Raw genomic sequence first — 14,859 nt, 5'->3', positions numbered from 1 at the left:
CTAAAGGGTTTATTTTATTGAAAATAAGCTTTGGGTTGGGTTATATATGTATTGGGACTTTGATCCCATGGGTTTGTTTTGTAATTGACCACTTTAATGAGCCTAAAATAGGGGTAGAAAGTAGGAAAACGGGATTTACTTCAATAGTTTAGTTATAGTCCTGTTTTGAGTCTATTTCTTTCATTATTTTACTTTCCTAGTCAATTTAGGTTACCTTATTAGTTAAGGATTGGGTTAGGCCTTTCCTTTTTAGTGTCTAAGTCTATTTTTGAGTCTTCTATATAAGTTTGTAAAGGGGGCCAGCATTGTACACGAATTTGATTAATGAAATATTGGCTTGAGCCCTTGTGAAAATCCTGAGATAGGATGGGTGAGATGCCCAGGCTGAGATAGCCAACCCCAACCATCCCTCATCCCCTTCCATCGGTTCTTGATTCCAAACCTTAATTTTGTTCAAATGGATCTCAAGAGTGCTACAAGCTGCTGGGATTTCTTTCAACTGATTGTCACATTGATTTCTTTACCACATCAAGATCATTGATGCTTCAACAGGTTATTAATTTGTGGGATTCTTTCTTTTGGTTATCTTTTGAGATCTCATCATTCTCCTCCAACCAATGAGTCTCTTGGTTATCTTTTGAGATCTCATTGTTCTCTTGGGAATTCCATTGCTCTTTTTCTTGTTCTTTGGAGATTTTCTATTTGATCCTCCCTCGGATTAGACCTATTCTAGTTCTAGTCTTACATTATAGACATAATAAGTGTCATAGGGAGAGTGAATTATGAGCGAAGCGCAGCATATCATATTATCAGAATCAGATGTCTGTAGCTGCTTCAAGCTTCATACATCAAATTAAACATGAATTTTTTATGTGACTAACCTTGTCTTTTTCTTTAAAATGCCTAAAAAGTAACCTGGCACCTTTGATGGACGATGACGATGTAGTTCACTCCAAATCCAGGGTATTAAAATTGATTAAAAGAATATGGATTGGATGCTCCAAGCCCCTCCTTTGGGACTGTGCCCCCACCACTCACAACCTACTTGTACACAAAATTTGGGCCTAACTATCAACCACGTGGTGGATATTGGGTCCGACCACCTAACAATGTCTGATGGCTGGACCTAACTACTGCTTATTTATGGTGTATTATACTTCAAAACAACATCTTGCATGTACCTAAGCATATCCATGTGTTTGTTAAGTGTTTTTATGTGTATTTGTCCTTCTCCCTGTCCTCAGCCCCCTCTCTTAACCCAGCCACTGCCCCTCTTTGGTGTTCACTAGTGCCTTGCCTTCTCCTCTCCTTCCTATCCTTGCCTTGGTACGAATTACAGTATGCTGGTTCTTTGAGCCTCTGGACCTTGAACACGGTAAGGTACTTTGGTCATGTGCTCCTCAAGCTCTAGACTTGGGGTATTTTAGCATATCCTGCATCTCTTAGCATCTCTCTGATACGTCTCCAAGACCTCTCTTAAAACCACCCTCCCAATACGCTGACCGATACTGATACTCGACATTTGGCCCTCCAAGTGTACATTTGATCTTTGGTGTTTTAAGCACTAAAAACAAATGAAGCCTCAAATCTATTGCGTGATCTGGGTATGAAATTTTAGTTTCTTCCAAAATCCTCATATTTTGGGGTTTATATATATATATAAATTGAGGATGCCAAACAATAGATTCTACACATACATTTATGCATTTTTGGATTCTCTGCTAACTTGTAGATCTACTTAAATCCATCTTATTACTGGTCACCATCGATTTTAGCTGTGCTTCTAGGTGCTTATAGAAGTAATCTTTCTTCAATTTTGGAAAATGCAGGTTCTGGACTTGAGAAATTTGACATGGTCGAGAATAGAGGTTAAGGCACGCCCTGAGTCTCTAGAATCATTGTCTCCAGTACCCATGGCTCCCTGTGCTGGTCATTCCTTGGTTAGTATGGAATGCGTTTCTCATTTTTTATATCTGTACCTTTTGGAATTATGGTTCCGCCAAAAAAAATTCACTTATGCTTATATCTGTTCCATGTGCACTATGCAAATGTCCTTTTTCAGTGACATCATTTGATCTATTCTTCCTTATCTAGATACCATGGGAAAATAAACTTATTTCCATTGCTGGACACACAAAAGATCCTTCAGAGACTGTCACTGGTTCGTCATATTTTCTTTTTTTCTGTTTTCATTTTTTCATAATTTGTCCTTTCCTTAATTTATTCTTTGATTTTTTTTTGACATTTTCATTTACAGTGAAGGCATTTGATCTGCAAACGTGTCATTGGTCAACATTAAAGACTTACGGAAAACCACCGGTACATTATGTTAATTTGCCCTACTTTTTGATGAATATTCCCATAGTTTGTGAGTTGTAAAACCATAATATATCCTTTATTATCAAGATTTCCAGATTTTCTTTGGACCAACTTTCAACATTGGGACTTTACTGGAAATTAAAATCTTAATAGTGTTGAAATGGATCTCATTGTTTATAAATTTCTTGACTAGGCATCTTTCCTTTTCCTACCTTACGAGGACGTGCTTGAATTTTGTTGCTTCTCCATGTATTGGAAATGCTCCACCCATTGGTTTTTTTATTTGCAGGTCTCACGGGGAGGTCAATCAGTGACCCTTGCTGGGTCAACTTTAGTCATGTTTGGTGGTGAAGATGCAAATCGAGCTCTTCTTAACGATTTTCACATTCTTGATCTTGAAACCATGACATGGGATGAAATTGAGGCTGCGTAAGAAATTTCTCTGGAATAACAATTTTAAACCCCTCTTGAGTGTTTGGCTGGGTCAATCATGGCTAAGTAATATTGGACAATCTATGGAAGCCATTGGACACAAGAAGTGAAAAGGCCCAGTGATTTTCCATTCTTTTGTATCAAAGATTAACAGGCTCATCATATTGAGATGTGGAAATTACTCGACTGTTTTCTCTTCTTGATAAATGTGCCATTAACCATTGTATTGCCTTGAAAAATGATGATGAGCTTAACTGTGTTCATTCCTTAGCCCGAGTCCCGAGATTTCAGTCTTATCTTGATGTATAGGCAGTTAGATAATTAAATTTTTTTGATAAAAAGTCATCATTTCTTCTGACCTGATCCTGTCTCAAGGTAACGATATGAACCTTGAATCCCTGTTAAAGCTGAATTAGGCCTTCCCAACCCTTGCCAAATGTTCTGGAGGCTTAAGCCAACAATGGGGCAAATTTTATAATTGGATGCAATGGGCCTGTCTTGGGTTTTACCTGGCGTTGGAATCAAGGTTTGAAATTTCAGATTTCACCCAAACCGAAATATTTCGGTAAATTTTGATATTCATTTCATTTTGTTTTCTTGGAAAACAGAAATATTTCCGAAATTTTGGCGAATTTTGCCGAAGTTTCAGCATGTTGGAATCTTAATCCCTTGATTATTTTGTAGAGGTGTGCCTCCATCTCCAAGGTCTGACCATGCTGCCGCGGTACATGCTGAGAGGTACCTTCTTATCTTTGGTGGGGGTTCGCATGCCACATGTTTCAATGATCTCCATGTCCTTGACTTGCAAAATGTAAGAATGCTGCTTTCTCAGCCAAAGCTTAGTAATTGTATGTCAAGGGCATAACCTTTGACATTTGACCTGGATATTGCAGATGGAATGGTCAAAACCAATGCAACAGGGTGATATACCAAGCCCAAGGGCTGGACATGCTGGTGTAACAGTAGGGGAGAACTGGTTTATTGCTGGTGGAGGGAATAACAAGAGTGGTATATGATTTGATTTTTGAAGCGTCAGTTTTCTGTGTCTGGAAAGGCTTTTAATGTTACATCATTATGGTTAATTGAACATACAGGTTCATACATGCTAGTTGTCATCCAACAATAGAAGTGCCAATTATAACTGTAGACTTTTGTAAACTGTAGCTAGGACCATTTTCTATTTAATTAGATGTGGACATGTATATCACTGATGGGCACAGTAGGGTATCAGATGCATTGGCATTGACATTGACAAAAGTATAAAACAGGTTTTGAAATATATTAATTCGTGACTTTCTTAGAATAAGCCCATGCTTTCAAGGATTAGCTTGGATTGATGTGTAGGACCAGATTGGTTTGATTTAAAACCCTGCAACCTTGAACCAATGAATAAGCTGTTGCACATGAAAGTTATAAAATTGTATGTACCAATGAGGCTGAGGTTCTTGCTCCCTTAACAGGACCTCAGAGTCACCTTCTCTTGGATATGATGGGATAGTGGTGAGAAGTGTTTAAACAATGCTATTGGTTTGGCAAGATCCTTGATGGGGCTTTACAGACCAACTCACCTGCTAATTGAAACTTACCTTGGAAAGTGATGTCCTGATTGAAGATCTCATGCTCATGGACATCAAGAACAGCCATTCACCTTTGAGAATTAGCTAGCTGGAAGAGGTATTTTAGGTGAACTTGCTTTGATAATCCAGATGTTCTGATGCAAGCCTTTGTTGTAGTTTCTTCATGGATGTCTGTCCTCAGATTTAGGGCTTGTGGAAGCTCTCTAATTATTTATGTGGGGCTGTAGATGGCTGGTGCTCTATCTTATTCAATATAATTTTATTTTTTATGAATGAATATGTATCGCTGGTCTTATTTGAATTTTTTTTTTTCTTTTTGCTTATAATTCTTCTTTCCCTTTAGGGGGGTGGCAACTGAATTGTGATTGGTGAATAACAATAGTCAATAGTAATTAAAATTATTGATGCTTTGAGTTGGAAGAAGAAAGATCGAACAAACTGAATCTTTTGTTTGCATTACCCCTTAAAATTAATGCCTTGTTTCTTTGTTTCTGCTTCTTGTCACAGGGGTCTCGGAAACTGTTGTTCTTAATATGTCGACTCTTGTTTGGTCAGTTGTAACCACTGTCCAGGGACGTGTACCTCTTGCAAGTGAGGTATGAATCCTTTCTTGAAATATCAATTCATCAGGTTAATTGCAATAAGATGTACAAATTATTGAAGTATGCGGTACAAATGGCATATTGTTGCGTAAGATTCACAAAATAAAATTGTGGGTACTGTAGTGGACCTCTTTAAACTTGAAAACTGTTATAGAATCCTTGTTCAAGCACCTTGTGGAACAAATGGTGGTTGATCAGTCAGCGTAATCCACTTATTTTCCCCATTTCATTTATTGTTTTAGATGATTTTTATCGATTGTAAATTAATTAAGAAATAATTAACAATAAACAACAGATTGCTCCATGATAGTGTTAGTTACATAACCATTGAAGATTTGAACTAGATATTTTGAATACTGCACTGGCTTTGTCATAGATACTACAATTACTTGTTCTGAGGGCAAGAAAAGACATAGTACCATGGCTTCCCACTATCACCAAAATGCCTTGGCTGAAGTAGTGAAATGGTTATTTCTTATTGTCTCTGAAGTGTCTCCTCTCACAGGGCTTGAGTCTGGTCGTGAGCTCCTATAATGGTGAAGATATTTTGGTGTCTTTTGGAGGATACAATGGGCGATACAGTAATGAGGTTAAGATTTTGTAGTTTTATTTTAGGGGGGCCGGGGGTGCAGGGTGAGGAGACTTATCTGTTCTAACTTCAATTTCTTCTCTCAAATTTTCCCCCTGCTGTTTAGGTCTACGTTCTCAAACCAAGCCACAAATCAACATTGCAATCAAAGATTATGGAGATGGCTGTGCCTGACAGTGGTACTGCTCTGCACAATACGACAAACGCTACCAGAGATATTGAGTCTGAAGTTGAAGCAGGCCAAGAAGGAAAACTAAGGGAAATTATTATGGACAACATTGATTCAGAGTCCTTGGTAACGTGTTACTATTGTATAAATATCTGTTTGTTCAAAGTCTGTTTCATGATCTTCTCTTTATATATATAAATAATATAAGGGCGTACCCCATGCACGAGGATCCCGCCACTGCAGGGTCTGGGGAGGGTCATAATGTACCCAGCCTTACCCCTGCTTTCGCAGAGAGGCTGTTTCCAGACTCGAACCTGTGACCACTTGGTCACAATGGAGCAACCTTTACTGTTGCACCAAGGCCCACCCTCATATATTATATGTATATGTATATATATATACATAGTTCAAAAACTCGTTTCGTCTCAGTCGAAATCTCGAATATTTCGAGTATTTCGGTTGAGTCAAAACGAAAAGTTCGAATTGAAAAAATGCAATATTTCAAAATTTTCGGTCATCTCGTTTCAGAAATTTCGGTTATTTCGGCATTTTGCACCCACAAATGGCCAAGTAAAACTCAGAAAAAATACTATATTTCGACGAAATTTCGGTCAGACCGAAACACCGAAACGAAACGAGATTTTAAACCATGTATATATATATATATATATATATATTCAAGCAGATGTAGAAATTTATGCATGTATTATATTTTCTCAGATTATTGGAGTAGCAAAAGTTAATTTATTTGATAAGGATTTCTGGCCAATCATTTCCTTTTTCCCTGTCGGAATTTACCTTCCACTGTCAAATCATCATCCTCAATTGAGTTCTACAAATTATTTGTGCAGAATGTAAAAAGTGAGGAAAACAAAGAACGGCTTCTAACAGCCCTAAAGGCAGAAAAAGAAGAGTTAGAAGGATCACTTACTAAGGAGAAGTTGATGTCCCTTAAGCTGAAGCAAGAGTTGGCAGAAGCTGAGACACAAAACACAGACCTTACAAAGGTAGGTTTTTATCTTTTTTTATTTTATTATTGGGGGATGGGTGGAGGACGGGAGTTGGCAATAGGCAAGCATACTAATGGTACTTAGTTATTAAAAAATATGGCTTCAGCTATTATTCCCTGCTTTGGGAAATGCAAAGTTAAATTTGAATCATCCGTATGCAAGCTTATGTGTAACTGTCAATAGCAAAGTGAAAATATGAAGTGCATACTCTTGTTCCCTTTTTGGGCAAAACTTGTACCAGAATTACTATTTGATGTCTCCATAATAAAATCTCAATTTTGAGGTGGATTCCTACATGTACTTGTGTCTAAATGTTTCCTACATGCTTGCTATAACCTCCAACTGGCAGCTTGGATAGTGGCCAAATTCTGTGAACATGTTCACATAACCATGTTTCAGACAGCAGAAAAATCAGATTTCTCCACATGTCTCTCTAATGCCTAGAGCATTATTCGAAAATTCCACCAAATTTTACATGTAGCCTATCCAGTGAAATTCCCATCTATCCAACAGTCAGATTGCCATATCATCTCATCCATGTGACAGAAATACAGATGGCAAAACACTTGTCAGAGTAACTTTTAGATAGCTATTGGATGTTCTCAGATAAGTAATTTTGTTCTCAATTTCATTATATGTGACTTTGCAGGAGCTTCAATCTATCCGTGGTCAGCTTGCTGCTGAGCAGTCAAGATGTTTTAAACTTGAGGTATTTACTTGTCTGAACTTTATTCTTTCTAAGCTTCTCTGTTGGTAGTGCTTTTTTTCTTTTGGGTGAATAAAAGAATTCATTACCAAAGAGAGAAAAATACAAAGAAGAGCCCCCAAGGGGGAATTACAAGAGCAAACAACTAGCCATAGCCTCAGCTAAGGGGAACTGGAGCAACAAAAGAGACATTAAAGAGACCCCAGGATACAACAATAAGTCTGTTCCTTGGGGTGTCAACAAAAGGAGGGAGGAGCAAGCAATAGCTTCGAGTTGATTTCAAAAGAAATGGAATCCCAAATCCGTTGATAAGAACGAGAGTTGGAGGTCAATTTCCTGATATTACGCTCCATCCAAATATGGTTGAGGGCAGCACAAAAAGCCAATTTTCAAACTGTCACAAATAGAGGATCCAATATAGGTCATATCCACCCAAATCCATTCTCTTGAGAAAGGGAGAATTCTTCTAGGGGCAGACCCGCATTTGCTCAGAATGCCTTTCCAAATGGCCTTCGAAGTAGGGCACTCAAAAAATAGGTGGTTCAAGTCTTCCACATTGTTCCAGCAGAGGCAGCAAGCAGGGGAGACTTGGATCTGACGACTACGAAGCAAGCCCTGAGTTGGAAGGCAGTTGGTGAAGATTCTCCAGGGGTTGAAGCAATGTTGGTAGTGCTCTATTTCACTAGAGTTGGTAAATACTCTTACCATGTGTAATTCCATAGCCAACCAATGTCTGCCAGTTGTACACTGATTTTTTTTTTTCCAGAAAGGAGGGGCAGAGGAGATCACTCATAAGAAGAGTGCAAGGGCCTTTCTATTCTGATACAATGCCCACGACCAAGAGTATCATGGTCTTTGTTGAATTGTTGGCCCACTGGATCAAGTTCCCTTAGTGTTAGTGACCATGTTCCCCCCCCCCCTCCCCTCAATTATGGGACTAGGTTGTCGCCAAAAAAGAAATCATTTTGTTGATCTTGATCATAAAATACCTTCCACTAACATGAATTAAAAGTAGCGTTCTACTGCGGATTTATTTATTAGTAAGAGACAACCCTATAATTTTACTTAAGATCAGGGGAATGGCAGATTGAATGTTAGGATTGTGTAATGGGATAGCCAGCACGCTCTTCACTACCTCTTGTGGTGACAATAATAGCTTGTAGTGTTGTGTCCTCTACCTAGTGACAGCTCTGGTATATCAGCTCATAAAATGAAAAATGACTCAGATGAGTTGTTTAACCCAGATATTTCTTGAAATCTAGTGCCCTATGAAGTAGCACCTGATATCTGAGACATGTTGGATTGTGCCTTGGGAAAGTTACTACTGATAAATTTCTGTTCAAGATCTTAGACTATTGTATAGAAGGGATAAAAAAGCTGGGGAAAGGAGGATTTTGCAGTATCTTTTGTTACTTTATCTGGACTGTGGTAGGTCGAGGTTTGTAAAATTAAGTTCTTCTTCTTCCGAAGTTCTGAACGATTGAACCTTGGAAATCTATACATGAGAGGATAAACTAGAGGTTTACCTGGCCAAAGCAGTTATTTTAACATAAATGACCAACAGTACCCACACTTAAGGAATCATGGCAACCCTCTACTTGTTCAATGATTTTCCCTGACTATTAAAGCTGTTGTTTAATCTTCTAAGGGCTGCAATTCTAATGAAGGAATATTGAAGGATCCATCTGGATGAGATGGCTGGAAGGGATCCATAGGTCTATCAGAGAATAAAATGATCACTATGAAAAGCATCGTTTTGATCAAGAAAGAACAACTTATCGAACCCTCCTCTCCCCTCTCCCCCACCCCACCCCCCGCAAAAAAAAAAAAAAAAAATATTTTAAAACATCGGTTTGAGAACAGGTTTTAAGCTAACCACATCAACCGTTGGTATACCAAAGCAGACCCAACCCCAACCTGCTTCCATTTAGACTTTACCGTACTTGCCTCACAACCTCAAACCTGAATTTCCTCTGGTCAAGCTATAAGAACAATATTTAATTTCAAATGGCTCTAAAGTAAAAACCCATGCTCTATCATCCATTGTCCTTTACAGTAGTTTCCACTAGTACGTATCCACAAGCATATATTTCCCTTCTAAACTAGACCTTCAGAGTTCAGATCAACACACTCACAAGTCATAACCATTCCTTCCCAGAGAATAACTGTTCTCTTTCTCCTTGACCACACAAATTGGGAAGAAGCTGAAAAGAATCAAGATGTTTACTAATTATTTTGCTTCAACAGGTTGATGTTGCAGAGCTACGGCAGAAGCTACAAACAATGGAGACCTTACAAAAGGAACTTGAGCTGCTCCAGAGACAAAAAGCTGCCTCTGAACAGGCAGCCTTAGATGCAAAACAGAAGCAGAGGTCAGGTGGTGTTTGGGGTTGGCTGGCAGGAACCCCCACAAGCCAGAAAACTGATGAAGCTTCAGAGTAACCTGTATTTTTCTCTCATTTCCTTCTCTCTTATTATTTTTCTGACACCCCCCACCAAAAGAAGAAAAAAAAAAACCCATCCTAAATTGGTTTTTTTTTTTTCTTTCTAGTGATGGCAATAAGAGATTTAAGTTTCCGTTGATTAGTATGAAGCCTAGAGCTTCTACTAACCATTTTTGGTAACTCCACCTATAGGTACTAGCGGCTTTGTTCAGTTTTTTGTTTTGACTGTTAATATTTTCTAGCTGAGAAATTGTATTCTAAAGGAAGAATGGTTGCAAGAAAAGATTTGTTTATTTGTTTGGCACTGTCAGTGTAGGAGTAGAAGATATGTCTTCATTTAACCGCTGGAATCATTCAGGCAACTTTTGATGTATCCCTGTGCCGCTCAACAACTAGTGCTACAATGTTGTAATTCTAATTTGATTCTTAAAAGCCCTTTAAAGGGAACATCTTTATTCTCTCATTTTTTTTAAAACTCTTTGTAAAAGCTTTGGTTGTTAAATATGCATTCTTGTCATTGTTCAGGAAAGTTTCCATTGAAGAAAAATAAAATTATTTAAATTTGAAAAAACTTTGCATCAATAAAATAGAACCTTCGACCAGGAACCAGCAAAAACAAGAGTGGAAATGATCTTTCCTCCTCTTAAGTCATTTGCATTGATTGAGCTTTCTTAGAAAAAGGAACCATTGTATCAGAGATTTTAAACTTGGGATCAGGATCAAATCAGTCCCAACACATACCCTCCCCAAGCACACCTCTCCCACCCCACTAACACTTCTCCATCCCAACTTAAAGAACGTTCAATGGCCACATGATCCATTACACACCTGAGTACCATGAAACTAAATCTCGATCAAAACAGATCGAAATCTATTGAATTGTCGTGGTTTTTGACATGGTTGAAACAGAACTCAATGTCGAAACCTCGAAATGAGATCTTTTTCAGACTTGAATGAAACCAGCTTGGAAACCTAAATTTAAAACATTGGCCTGAACATATACTACAGCAAATATATTTCATTCGCCTCGAGTCTATGTCATGGTATATAATTCCAGGCACTTACAAATCTTCTCTTTCCCTGGAAGATAGTTTTTTCTCCTCAGATGACAATTAACTTCTGTAACAGGCATTAAACCAAATAGAACAACAATGGAGAAAGAAGCGTTTCCTTTTTATTTTGTGTTCCATGTTACAAGAGAAGAATGGGATTCCAATTCCCCTACCCTTCGTTCAGTGGAGGTTGGGGATGGTGGGAGGGATGGAGTCGATCAGTTATGTCAAGATGGACTCTAACCAACCAATCTGATATGTACTCTCATACGCAACAAACGGTACCGCACCTGCTGGTGCAGCTTTGACAATGTATGGGAGAATGCCTTCGTAAGCTCCAGAGTCCAGACTCCAGACCAGCCCTCCATCTGCAAGATCCGGTACGTACGTCCTTTATTGACGCCGGCCAATGAGATCGGTGGGTGTGACTGTGGCATCTTCTAATATCAGTAGAACCAACTATGTTTTCCACATAGAAAGAAATTGGTTTCAGAATTGCAGGCTAAATTCTCCAACTACAAAAGAAAATTCATTTTTCAACCAACAAGAGGTTAAAATGACATGTAATCATTCAAAAAAAATAAAAAAAAGGGTAAAAATGTGGCATATATATATGGCCACTGGTCACATATGGACTGGTCAACATGTTTACAAGATCAAAGGCCATTTCTAAACATGTCCACTATAGCTTAGCAACCTGGAACATTTTGCTCCATCCACCATTCAACAATTACGGTGAAAGTAGGCAGAGATTAACTTGATGTCCTTTTGTGTTGCCTAAAAAACTCCCGATGGAGAACTTCACCAACTCTTTCCTTACTGAAGCCCAACCCATCTTGGGGATTGGCATGGGCAACAATGCAGAGGGTGGGTGGGTGGGATCCAAAACCTCTTGGGCCCTGGCCGAGTTTTTTAGGGAGTAAATGCCAGCTTAAGAATATCTCCAAACAAACTAATCTACAATCTTATTATTATACAACTCTACGGAATTTTGATGCAATCCAAAGGGGAGGGGAAAAACCAAAAAAGAAAGCACTTAAGATGAATTCGAAGAGAATACAGTCGGTATCCATGCCCTACTGTTCTCCACAATAGAGATATCACGGATTTTTATCGTCTCAACTCTCAAGTGCCCACCCTCGTCAAGCACCCCTACAATGAAGACACGTGGATTAAGAGGATCTTGACGGTCTAAATTGTAAATGAGAATTTCATTTTTTTTTTTTTTTTTTGAATTGAGAGCTATATATATACACTAGTAAGCATCCACGTGCATTTGCACGTGTGGCAATATGTTGCGGTAGGGGGAGAGTTTTTGCAAGAGAGAAGTTACTTGGGAGGAGGAGATCGTGTAGAGAGAGAGAGAGAGAGAGAGCATGGAATGACATTTGGAGAATGAGGAGATAAGAGATGGGAGGGGAGTTCATGAATAGTGTTTAAGGAAATTATGTCTTGAAATCAACAATACTGTCTTATAATTATGAACCTTTCAATCCTTATAAATCCCAAGTTTTTTCCCCAACTTCAAGATGTTCTTCATTTGCAGTTACATAACAATAAATATCCATAAGATAGAAGCATGGACTGCATAATTGCTACAATTGCAAAGAAGAAACTCTACATGTTCATTGAAGATAATGGACCCATTTCTTTCATATCATATTTGTTGTCTTAAAGCATGGAAGTACAAACAGTTGGAGAGAGAAGTCCAACAACAGATCATAAATGAAGTCTGTTGCTTGAATTTGAGATCAATCATAATGCAAAATCAATAATATTACAAAATTCTCAAGAAAAAAGTACAATGTGTTTATCACAAGATTTGAAATGAACAAGAAGAAGAACAGTTATACCCAAAACTATTTCCTCTTCTGAGACACAAGAACACTGTCAATAACTTGTAATCATAATGTAGACCCATCAGTATTCTACAATAAGTGCAAAAGAAAAAAGTAAAAAAGTAGGATTACTAAATAAATATCTTAATCACGTAGATCTCTAACATACAACACTCACCTCATTAATATGTACAAAAAAAGAAGAAACTGTGAGCGATTTCCCCAATTTCATTTCAAGGCCTTATTTGAACAATGCATTAGCTTTTGAGATGCGAAAATCCCTTTTCGAGTCAATGACCCTTTTTCATACAAGATGCCTTAGACTTACCCGGAACTGCAGCTGCAGTCTTCTTCCATCTCATGGCAACATCTTTCGAAAAGGCCTTCAGAGCATTAAGAAGAGCAATATCTTCACCAGAGCTCCAATTCAAACTACTGTTGATTTCTTCCTTAATCTAGACACTATCGGTTGACCCAACTGAGGATCCTGCATTCACAGCTTCCAACTACATGTCCAATGGTTTTTGTTGCTTCAAATGACTGCGAGACGAATCCCCCACTTGGTTTCATAAAGTGATTTTCTTAGCATTAATCTAGTGCTGGCAAGAGTGAAGATTAAGAGAATAAATGGACTCTATAGAATAAATGCTTGTTTTGAATTTACATAATTATGATATCAGAGGATGACTTGGATCTACATATACTGCACATTGACATTAACAACTACAAAGAACTTTTTAAGCTTATGTAAGCCAAATATCCTGAGCTTTATTTCTATATTTTAATCTTCTTCACCTGCACAAATCTGATTTATGCAAAGGGAACTCAACATGATTGATTAATTTTAGGTTAAAAATAATGTCCTCCACTGCTTAAATGGAATAACTACAAATAACCACCACTGTTAAGCAACCATTATAATGATTTAAAAAAAATCCAACAAGGAGAGAGAAAGAGAGAGAAATAAATACTGCTGAAAGAAAGCACATTCATTAATAAAAAAACGAAAAACTCATAAGAGGACATATTGGCCATTGGAAAAGATGACATGCATTGGGTATATTTGAGACAGTGTACTACGAAATTCTATTCAAATGTACCTATACCTATGTGGAGACATGAGAAAGTATGGGAGATATCACAAGTTATCATGGCCTCTAAGTTAAAAAATGATACTTAACGTGCCCCGGGTTAAATAAACTAAATTGTTAAAAAAAATTAACAAACACATTATTTGGTTAAAGATCTTAGGAATTATAGCCACCAACAATGATTAATAGAAGAGAACATATTCATCAAAAGAAGATACTACCTCCTTCCTCACACTGCTTTGGATCTCTGATTCTTCTTCCCTCAGTATGCCAACCATTCCTTTGAACCCATTTAATAAATTTGGTGACAAGGTATTATGTCATTTTCCAGTGTTCAATTTCATTGACTTGGTGATATTTGGTGGAATCATCAGATGAAGAGTGTTGCCCACTTTGACAGGTAAAAGCTTAGAAGTTAGGAACCCAGGAGAGTCGAGTGTAGACACAACCAATCTTGAGGTTGTTGAACACCAGAACAATAATCAGTATCATAGAAACAACAATGGGACCTCAATTAATATGGGTCTTAGTTCACTTATAGCCATTTGTTGAGCTGCTGTAACCACATTATAGACAGCAAGAGCATGATTACCATCTATACGGATACTACATATATACACCATAAGCTTGACCTCTTGCCACAATGTTGTCACCTATCAATGCCAAAAATGAACCTAAATTTTTTATAACAAGGACGAAATTTTTAATAAGGTTGGGGGGATGTTACACCCGCATCCGAAATATACCCTAATACCCTAGGGCAATTTAGACCTTACACAAAGGGTAATGCCATGGTGGCAATGGTCAACTCCTATGACCGTGAACGTAAAATATTATTATAAGTGTCCCCTCGAAGTCCTGGAAGTACGGGTCAAAGCTGCACAGCTTCCCTTGAAGTTTGGGCCCTGACAACAGCACCGGAGTCACGACCGGACTCACTCGAACTGAAACCGCTCAAGGATCTGCCTGTACTGTTACCTGCCCTTTTGGTTTATTTTCCTGTGGGACCCACATTTCCGTGTCTCGGACA

General features: G+C 38.1%; 1 protein-coding gene across 5 annotated transcripts in view; it reads left to right on the top strand.

The window, feature by feature from the left end:
• Positions 1-14,859, top strand: part of LOC122668926 (acyl-CoA-binding domain-containing protein 4-like) — a 54,023-nt gene that overhangs the window by 21,999 nt on the left and 17,165 nt on the right. For 2 of the 5 annotated variants that reach the window (XM_043865508.1, XM_043865504.1), the window contains exons 8-20: positions 1,830-1,940; positions 2,095-2,161; positions 2,258-2,319; positions 2,609-2,748; positions 3,401-3,403; positions 3,436-3,562; positions 3,645-3,759; positions 4,836-4,924; positions 5,436-5,519; positions 5,626-5,814; positions 6,540-6,695; positions 7,348-7,407; positions 9,652-10,059. In XM_043865508.1, the coding sequence (XP_043721443.1) occupies positions 1,830-1,940; positions 2,095-2,161; positions 2,258-2,319; positions 2,609-2,748; positions 3,401-3,403; positions 3,436-3,562; positions 3,645-3,759; positions 4,836-4,924; positions 5,436-5,519; positions 5,626-5,814; positions 6,540-6,695; positions 7,348-7,407; positions 9,652-9,846 (1,398 nt within the window). In that variant the 3' untranslated portion in view covers positions 9,847-10,059. Of the gene's footprint in view, positions 1-1,829; positions 1,941-2,094; positions 2,162-2,257; positions 2,320-2,608; positions 2,749-3,400; positions 3,404-3,435; positions 3,563-3,644; positions 3,760-4,835; positions 4,925-5,435; positions 5,520-5,625; positions 5,815-6,539; positions 6,696-7,347; positions 7,408-9,651; positions 10,060-14,859 lie in introns of those variants that run through there. The other 3 variants (XM_043865509.1, XM_043865507.1, XM_043865506.1) reach the window with 2 other exon arrangements.

The sequence above is a fragment of the Telopea speciosissima genome, chromosome 7 (assembly GCF_018873765.1).
Source record: "Telopea speciosissima isolate NSW1024214 ecotype Mountain lineage chromosome 7, Tspe_v1, whole genome shotgun sequence".
In the NCBI taxonomy this organism is placed as follows: Eukaryota; Viridiplantae; Streptophyta; class Magnoliopsida; order Proteales; family Proteaceae; genus Telopea; species Telopea speciosissima.
Note: the sequence above shows the minus strand (reverse complement) of the source record. Positions and strands in the feature narration are given on the sequence as shown.